General features: G+C 55.3%; 1 protein-coding gene across 1 annotated transcript in view; it reads left to right on the forward strand.

The window, feature by feature from the left end:
• The first annotated feature begins 1,140 nt into the window (after nucleotides 1-1,140).
• SLC6A17 (solute carrier family 6 member 17) overlaps nucleotides 1,141-9,430 on the forward strand; it is a 21,762-nt gene continuing 13,472 nt past the window's right edge. Inside the window, exons 1-2 of the mRNA XM_057375233.1 lie at nucleotides 1,141-1,303; nucleotides 7,733-8,128. Coding sequence (XP_057231216.1) covers nucleotides 7,843-8,128 — 286 coding nt within the window. The 5' untranslated portion in view covers nucleotides 1,141-1,303; nucleotides 7,733-7,842. The remainder of the gene's footprint in view (nucleotides 1,304-7,732; nucleotides 8,129-9,430) is intronic.

Raw genomic sequence — 9,430 nt, forward strand, 5'->3', positions numbered from 1 at the left:
CAATAACATTGGGAGAGGAGAAAGCATTCGGCTGCAATGAATATTTCAGCCCTGGCCCCTGGAGTGGTGGCGGTTATTGTCCCTTATTTTATTTTTACACTGCTCCCTGAGTGTGGACGGTTGGGTTTGAGGTGRAAAAATGGGGCTGGGGGTCCTGGTTTTGTGAAATGCTCACAATTGGGTGTGRAGAACCCTCGGCCCTCTCGGTGCATTTATTGCACCTCTGGATACACTCAAAGGTGCGTTTTTCGGGCTGGCGTCTTGGACAGATCCTAATTCCCATCTCTCTGGGAATGTGGGGCTCAGACCAGCTGGGAAATCTGCTCCCAGCTCTCGGTAGAGGACCCAGAAGGTGAAATCCTGCTTCCTGGATCGCGCCTTGTGTCTGAAGCACCTGAGGTTTGAATCCATCGGGAGCTGATGCAACTATTTCTGGTCTTGGTAGGAAAAAAACCTGGAGCGCCGCGGCAGCGGAGCTATTCTCGGCAGGGCGGAGAGTTCCTTGTGAATATTTCTCCAGAGGTGTCAGGACTAGGTCAAGGAACCTGGCTGGGGGTGTGACTGCTCCAAGGGAAATAAAATGTGGGTCTGAGCTGTCCACAGGGATGAGCTGGAGAGGGCTCTGCTAAAATCGATAGGATTAAAAAAAAAAAAAAAAGGGTTCAGTCTTACTCTGGAGTGACTCCACTGTTACTTGAGGCTCGCACAGAGCAGGGAATCTGGAGTTCTACCAGAGCTGGAGTCACGAGGATCGAATTTACCCCAAATCAGACGCTGACCTRCGCACGTCCAGGCGAAACCATCGCCTTGGGAGGAGAGGTCCTGCTTTTACCCCATCCCGGGCTCTGTTTGCACTTGTTTACAAAAGTAGCAGCAGCTTCGTGAATTACAGCGGGGCAGAGCATCATTTGCGGCGGCATTTGGATGCTTTTTGGGATAAATCTCGGTTGGTTTGAGGTTCAGTCAGTAACCTTTGCCTGGAGCGGGTGAGTTACAAAGGATCACTGAGATCTGAGCGGAGAAAGATCGTCTGGTGAATCAAACCGAGCCCTGAAGGAATCATATGATGGCTGGCTTTGCTCTGGTGTCACGTTATTGCAGCTCGGTGTGTGTTTCCGTGCTATAAAATGAGACGTGAAAGGAGCCCAGAGCCGATGAATCAACGGGCTCATACGCTTCGTGACAAACTCGAGTGCCAGGGCTTCTCCTCCGCCCGTTTCGTGACCCGACGGCAAAAAGGGCCCTTTCTGGAGGGTTCTCGGCACCGATTGAAGGCGAGAGTCGCATTGGGAGAACCTCTGAGGTGGGACAGGCGCCCACCTGGGCCGGGAGGAGCCCCCAGGCCGGGGGGGATTGATTGGGGGGCTGGCGCAGCCCCGGCTCCGCGTTCCCGGGGGTTATTTCTGGCGAGCGCCAGCGGGGTGGGTGTGAGGCAGAAGCGGGGGYGGCTCTGATTCATCAGCGCTCCGGTGTGGCGGTGCTAAAGCGGGACGGGACCGAGCACCGCCAGCCCCTCGGCGGGGATAATGCCGGCCCTGGTGTCACCGAGCTGCTCCCAGCCCCTCGGGGCTCTTCGCTCATCCCAAACAGCCACTTTCCCCTGTGGATGCTTTTGGGATCGATGGGAGCCCTTGGGGAGGGATTGAATCCCCTGGGAGCTTCTCCACGCCTGGCCTATTCCCTGGCGGGTTAAATCCACTTTATCCCATGGCAAACCAGTTCCTCGGGCTTCGGATCCGCTGCAGGGGTGGTTCCCACACCAGTGAAGCTTCTCGCAGGTGTCCCCGTGCTCTCCCAGCTTCTCACACYCACCCCATCCGGAGTTTGTGCCTCCCCGGGGGTGGGAGTGAGGAGGGGACGGCCCTGGTGGCACCGAGTCACCCCCGAGTCACCCCGCGTCCTTTGGGCAGAGTGATGGGAGCTGGGTGCTAATTAGCACGGCTCATTATAACGAGGGGAGAATGGGAGCAGCCCTAATGAGCCCAGATGGTAAAACGCTCCCCCTAGGAGCCAGAGGCCGAGCAGGGAGGAGCAAACCCCAGCATGGAGCAAATTTAAGATGGAGGAGTCTTGGACCAGATATATCTGGGGGAAAAGGGAAGTTTGTGTGACAGARGGGACAGGAAAGTCCTCGGGGCAGCGTAGGGCAGGGGGTCAGAGCTRCAAAAACTCTGCCTTGGGCAAAAATCTCTTCTTGGGGCTTTGGAGAGAGTTTGGGTGCTGCTGGGAGGGTCCTGCCCTTGGTTTGTTGCGGCTCAGAAGAGCGGGATGCTTCCCAAAGGATCAATCCCTGTCTCACCACAGAGACTCTCCTGACCTCAGCAAGCAGCAGGAGGGGGCCTGGAGCTCCTTTTCTCACAATTTGGGCTCCAAGCGGGTTGTGCAGAGCTCCTTGCCCCGGCTCTGGGCTGTGCAGCGCGGAGGGACGACGGGAGGGCTGCGTGTTCCTTCCCTGCCTCGCTGCCTTCCCGGGTGACCTTGGATCCGTCCCTTCCCCTCCCCGTTCCCGTCTCCMCATCTGCACCGAGCAGCCCGGCCCTGGGTGCAGGATTTCCCAGGCTCTGTGTGTCAGGGAGGATGAGGAGCTGCAAATTGATGCTCAGATCTCCGAGCTCCGAGCCGAGAGTAGATTTCCACCTCTTGAAATCCCTCAGCTCCTCTGTCTTCACTCCTCCCTCCCTCCCCTGCTCTGTGACCTTGATGGGGTGAGCTGGACCTTCCCAGGCCTGCTGATGCTTCACCAGAACMTTTTTCCTCTTTCCTGGAGGAGCTGGGGGGGATTTGTGTGGAATCTGAAGGGGGAGAAATGGTGGGGCAGGGAGGGACCAGCAGAGAGTCCCCAGGGCTTTAAATGCTGATTTTTARCTCACCCAATCTCTGCTTGGGGTGTTTCCTGCCTCAGTTTTCTCCTTCTGGACCCAAACAGGGAACAAATGTAGAATTTGGACATGGGAGAGGAGAAATCCCCCCACTCCACACCCCACCCCATCCTTTGGACTCAGAGCACGTTTGGTGCCAGTGGCTGCCCCCCTTGGATTGTGCTGTAAATCCCCATCCCTTCCCTGCCTTTCTCTGCACTCCCAGGTCCGCCTGAAAGCTTTGCTGACACATTTCCAGCCTGTTTATTGCTTCCCAAGAAAGCAAGGATGGGCTGAGACAAGGACACGTGGCTCAGAGCCTCCCTCCTCCCCTGACCCCTCCGTGATGCTACTGGCAGGGCTGGGGGTGTGTGGGGCTTTTCACTCATCCCAAAGAGCAGCTTCCCCCCCCCCATAGATGCTTTTGGGATCGATGTGAGCCTCTGGGCAGGGGTTGAACCCCTTGGGTGTAACAGAGCAGGAGCTTCTCCATCCCTGCCCTTTCCCTGCTGGGCTGAACCCAGTTTGTCCCATGGCAAACCAGTTCAACGGGCCTTGCATCCACTGAGGGCAGTCCAGAGGGATTTGGGGCTTGAGGCCACCCTGTGTCACCTGGCCAGGGGGACATGGAGAGGTGATGCCATCTGCGGTGCCAGAAACTGATGCCTGAAACAGGGCCCACCTGAAACAGAGGCCAGACAAAGTGAAGAGAATAAAAGCAGACAGATTTAATCCAGGCCTGCAGGTACATTGAGGGCAGACAAAGCCTCCTCCTGAGGCTACACCCAAAATGGACCCCGAGTCACGAGATCTTCCCCTTTTATCAATTCTGTCTCATGAACACATCGGGCCCCAATTCTCCAATGACACCTTCAGGTGATGATGTCAACCACCCCAAGCTGCTCCCCCCATTCTCTGTTGTTTCCATATTTTGGGGATCTGAGGCAGTGAAGTGTCCTTGCATTTCGGGCCCAGAGAGGAATTGTTTTGTTTAAAGATGGGAGAACAGAAGCTCAGCACTGTACACTGGAGAAGTATGAGAATACAGATACATGAAAATATAGAAGCTAAAAATCCTAAGGCATCAGAGCAATGGTCACAGTGCAAGTGAGAGCCGTGGGCTCAGCAGAGGGATCTGCTCCAGGCTCAGGGAATTGCTTTGGGAGGGGCTGGATATGAAGGTATCCATGGGGCCATGGAATTGGGAATCCTGTTCAAGGACATACCCCAGGACAYGGAGCAGGAGGAGGTCAGTTATCCCAGTGATGCTGTCCCAATGTCTCCCCAGTACTGACCACAAACTGGTGCTTTCCCCAGTCCTGCTGTGGGAAAAGCCACATTCCCTCTCCAGATGGGTGACACCAGCRCTGGTTTCACCTGGGCAAAGCTGTGGGTGCCAAGACAGCCCTGCTCTGGCAACACCAGCGAGGCTCCTGCAAGCCATGGGCTCTGAAAGACCCTAATCTGTCTTCCCAAGAGAGAGAAAAAATGCACATTTAAGAAAATTAAGGTCATAGGGACTAAGTAAACAAGCTGAATCTCCATCTGTCAGTGACAAGGGTTTTCTATCTCTCTCCAGCCCGGAAAGCTCCTGGTTGTCAGCTGATCTGCCTTGTCTTTCTCACAGGGTGGTTGTTATTTTTGGCAGATGAATTTTTGATTAAATTCCCCTTTCAATCAAAGAAATGCGTGGAAATACCTTTCCCAGATGGATTTGGACTGTGCTTTTCTGTTCGAGGGCGCAGACCTCGGGGCTGATGCGAAAGGCCGGGGAAATGAATAGGAAGAGCGGTGCTGACCTGGCTTTCCCTGGATCGTGTCCCTGTGCCGCGTGGGTTGGTGGCTTCGTGCGGGCTCTGGCTGGGCTCAGCTCCCAGCTCGGTGGGGATGGGGCTGGCAAAGGCTGGGTGTGCTCACAGCATCGCTGCCGGGAAGGATCCTCTCCCCTCCAGGCTTGGATCTCCGCCAGGCAGCACYGCCATGCCCAGGCTGGGGCTGAGCCATTGTGGGACAGCAGGAACTCCCCAAAAAAGCCATGGGGACACTGAGCCAGGGCCGTTCCAGGATTGAGATTTGGAAATCTCTGTCACGGTTTTCCGCTCTGGTTTAGTTTGGGGTCATGTCCCACGGGCAGGAAGACTCACAGCTCTGTCCTTCACCCTCATCCCAATGTTCAGAGATCCTTTCCCCACCCCGTTACAGCAGCCAAGTACCCCTGCTGCTTGCCCAGATCCTTTGGGAATGTCGCTGTCTGCAGTGTCCTGCAAGGCTCTGGGAGCCTCTGGGGTTTTGGAGGTGCAGGAAGGACCCTGCTCCTCCAGGACTGGTGTCCTGCTGCCTCTCAGCTCCTCAGAGCAACTCAATAGGGATCTAAACTGAGGAGAGGAAGTGTTGAGATCCCGAGGGATGTTGTGGGGTGTGTCCCGACTCCAAGGTGGCTCAGCATCACCTTTCCTGGAGCTGGGCACCTCCAAGGGGTTGAGGTGTCCCAGGAGAGCCATTTGGGTGCCCTCAGTGGGGCAMTGAGCTCTGGGGGCTTGAGAGTACATCCTTGGCTCTATCCCTGATCCTAAGAGAYCCTCCAGCCCCGAGGCCGAGCCCTGGCGCTCCGAAGGGAGCAGCAAACCACCCGCGGGTGATTCACCCAGCTCTGCCCGAATCCACACAGAGCCTGAGCCAAACCTGATGGAAATCCTGGGCTTTCCTGGCCGCTGGTGCGGCCCTTCCGCGGCCCCATCCCGGCCGAGGATGCTCCAGCCCCGGGCGGCCACGTKCCCGTAATCGTGCCGSTAATTGCCGCGATCGTGCCGSTAATTGCCGCGATCGTGCCGGTAATTGCCRCGATGAGCAGCGAGCGGTTCGTGTGAATGAGCCGTCGTTAGGAAATCAAACATCGCTGGCCTGGGCTCGCAAGGATAACTCAGACGGCTCCTCCGGAGGAGYCGGATCCAGGAGAGATGGGGAGCCGAGAGGGTTGCCTGGCAACGGATGCAGCCAACAGTTGAAAATAGATTTTTTTTTTCTTATAGGAACAGGGCCTGGCAARGAGGGAACTTCCTTCAGGGGTGAAAAACCACCAAGTGAGGGTGGGTGAGGGGGAGGTTTCCGGCTCACGGTGCTTTGTAACCGTGCATGGGGTGGGGATGGGTTTTGCCGCCTGGGCTGAACCCACTGCCCTGGGAAGCGTTGGGATTGTGGCCTGAATTGGATCAGAAATATTTGCCTGAAGAAATAAAGAGTTGGGAATGGCTCTGGAAAAGCCCTCAGGGTGGGGGAGATGGTGCTGCCGCCCAGCTGGGGTGGGACAGGTCCCCGAGCGCAGCCACCAGCCGGGTGTCCCGTGGGAAGTGGGGATGCAGAGGACAGGAAAGGAGGGAGCGCAGCTCTTCAGGAGAGTCACATGAGATGAGGGATTTATCATAATAAAGACAAATTTCTGTGTTTTCTCCCCTGCTGGCGTAGCACCGGGGCCCAGTCTTGGGTGGGAGCTCCCCAGTTCTCCTAGTAAGGACAGGAGGGACATGGTACTTTCCCAGTTTGGGCATCCCTGCCCCGGCAGAGCAGATTTCTACGATGTCCCAGTATTTTTGAGGCAGGAATGAAATCTGCAGGGCTGGCTGGTCTGTGGGCACCTCCTGAGGTGCTTCCACGCAGGATTGCTCCTGCTGACCCACGCTGCAGGCTGGGAAAGCAGAGGGGCCAGGATTGACGGCTCTGCCTTGGCTGCCGCTCTTTTGCAGCCGTTATCTGTTGTAAAGCTGCCTGGGGAGATTTAGCATCAGGCTGCAAGGCTTTGAAGTCACTCCTGATAAMTTCCCAGGATGCAGAGATAGCCTGGGTATTTGTCACTGTCCCCTGAGTGCTTCCAAGCTGTCGTGGAGCTGAGCCCGGGCTGTGCTGATGGTCAGGAGGGGAGGGAGAGGGGCAGGGAGGGCAGAGCCTCGGCCAGGGCTGAATTTGGTGTCAGCCCTTGTGAGGTCTGGAGAGGTCAGAGGGGTGTTAGATCGGCTCCATCGCCTGCCACTGCCCCTGGAGCCCAGGGAAATTCCTCTCTCTGGGGCCCAGGAGACTCCTCTCCATCCCTGGAAGGGTTCAAGGCTGGGCTGGATTTGGCTCGGAGCAACCTGGGACAGTGGAAGGTGTCCCTTCCCACCCAAACCATTCTGGGATTCTGTAATCCTCAACMAGAACGTTGCTCCTGGTCCATCAGTCCTGGAGAACGGAACTCTCCAGGCTCAGGTGAAGGTTCCCCAGACATGTGTTGCCTTGATGGGCCAGTTTCAATAATGACACAGACACGGTAAAGGGGAGAACAAGGGTTTTACCTCGGGATTTGGGATCCCAGGTGCACAACTTAATGGCAGAATGCACACACGTGTAATAGCAGTGATCCAAGTTTTACAGATTTCACAAATTAGCATATCTATTTAGGATTTCCCAATAAGAAATTTAACAAATGAAGTAATATCCCCCTATTCTAATGAATCCCACCCCCCAGATGAGGCCAGAGCCCAGTTTACACAGGATGTTCCAGACAGAAGGCTTCACTCAAGGCTGGAGCCTCAGGTTTGAGATAGCACAGGGCACACTGACCCCTCACTGAGGATGTTTGGTCTCTCTGCCCAGCAGAACCCTAAAACTCAGCTGGAATATCAGGCTGCAGGAATTACAAGGGTTCAGGGATACATAAAGGGTACAGAAATGTCTAAATATATAAAATATATAAAAASCTACATAAAAAGGAAAGGCAAAAATCATCAGGCATCAATCACACGGGGAGATGCAGACCCTTCTCCCCTGGTGCCGCCAGTCCCACCAGAACACCCGGGGACAGGACAACACCAACTGACCCCAGCTGCCCCTTCCCCACGCAGGCCCTGCTGATGAAGAGGAGGTGAAGCCCGAGCTGTAGCTCACCCACACGCCATTCCCTGCGGGACATCGCTGCTCTTCCCTCACCCCATCCCGCCCCGGAGCCGTCCCCATGCCGAAAAACAGCAAGGTGACGCAGCGGGAGCACAGCAGCGAGCATGTCACCGAGTCGGTGGCCGACCTGCTGGCCCACCAGGAGCCCGTGGACTACAAACGCAGCGTCCTCAACGTGACGGGCGAGGCGTGGGACAAGCAGAAGGAGGGTGATGAYGACCTGGATGCGGAGAACCGGCCGGCGTGGAACAGCAAGCTGCAGTACATCCTGGCGCAGATCGGCTACTCCGTGGGGCTGGGCAACGTCTGGCGCTTCCCCTACCTGTGCCAGAAGAATGGAGGAGGTGAGAGAGGGGCAGGGAGGGGATCAGTTCTTGGAGAAGGGGGTGCGACCCAATCCTGCCTCGCTGCGTGTTGGGGTGGGGGTCCTGGGATGGGATAGGGGTAATTTGGGCTCTGAAGTGTGCTATTTCGGCTCTAAAGTGTGTTATTTGGGCTCCAAAATGGGTTATTTGGGCTCTAAAGTGTGTTATTTGGTCTCTAAAATGGGTTATTTGGATACTAAAGTGTGTTATTTGGGCTCTAAAATGGGTTATTTGGATTCTAAAATGGGTTATTTGGGCACTAAAAAGGGTTATTTGGATTCTAAAATGGGTTATTTGGGCACTGAAAAGGGTTATTTGGCATCTGAAATGGATTATTTGGGCTTGAAACTGTGTTATTTGGGTTCAGAAGTGGGTTATTTGGGCTCTGAAATGGCTTATTTGGACTCTAAAATGTGTTATTTGGACTCTAAGATGGGTTGTTTGGGCTCTAAAGTGTGTTATTTGGGTTCCAAAGTGTGTTATTTGGGCTCTAAAATGGATTATTTGGCTCTAAAATGGGTTATTTGGGCTCCAAAATGTGTTATTTGGGCTCTAAAATGGATTATTTAGACTCTAAAATGGATTATTTGGGCTCTAAAATGGGTTGTTTGGGCTCTGAAGGGGGAATGGCTGCCAGAAGCTGTGCTGAGATGTGGGAATCTCCAGGACAGCCTCTTCCTGAAGTTTCTCCACCTTCCCACTCCAGCGTCAGGATGAATTCCCCATAGGAGCCAGGATTTCCCACTGCAACACCTGATTCCTTTGGAAATCAGGGCAGTAAAGGGAGGAGACAAGTCCCTCCATTTCCATGGGTCCTAAAGCCACATTTTGTGGCTCCATCCCCTTCCCAAACCTTCCTTCCAGCCTGCCCATGCTCTCATCCCACCCCATGCCTCCTCCTCGGGCTTCTGAGAGCACCCCAGTGCTTTCCCAGCTGTGCTGAGACCCTCCACCCTCATTTCACCGATGAGAGAGTGGATTCCTCATCATCAACCCAAACCCAGCCCCTTCCCAGCCCGGAGGGAGCCAGGCCCAGCCCAGTGTCCCCCTGTCCCCCTGAGCTCTCCGTGTTCCCAGTGCTGCATCCTTTGCCGTGGCCCCAGCCCCGCAGCTGCCGAACCTGCAGCGCTCTCAATAATTAAAAATCTCCGGTGTCATCGTCAGGATGAGTCATTCTGCCGAACAGAGACCTGTGCAGTCAGCACTCCCCTCCTGGGCTGCTCACACCCCTTCCCTTCCCTTCCCTTCCCTTCCCTTCCCTTCCCTTCCCTTCCCTTCCCT

The sequence above is a fragment of the Malurus melanocephalus genome, unplaced genomic scaffold (assembly GCF_030028575.1).
Source record: "Malurus melanocephalus ecotype Western Australia unplaced genomic scaffold, MMel_1.1 scaffold_243, whole genome shotgun sequence".
Lineage (NCBI taxonomy): Eukaryota > Metazoa > Chordata > Aves > Passeriformes > Maluridae > Malurus > Malurus melanocephalus.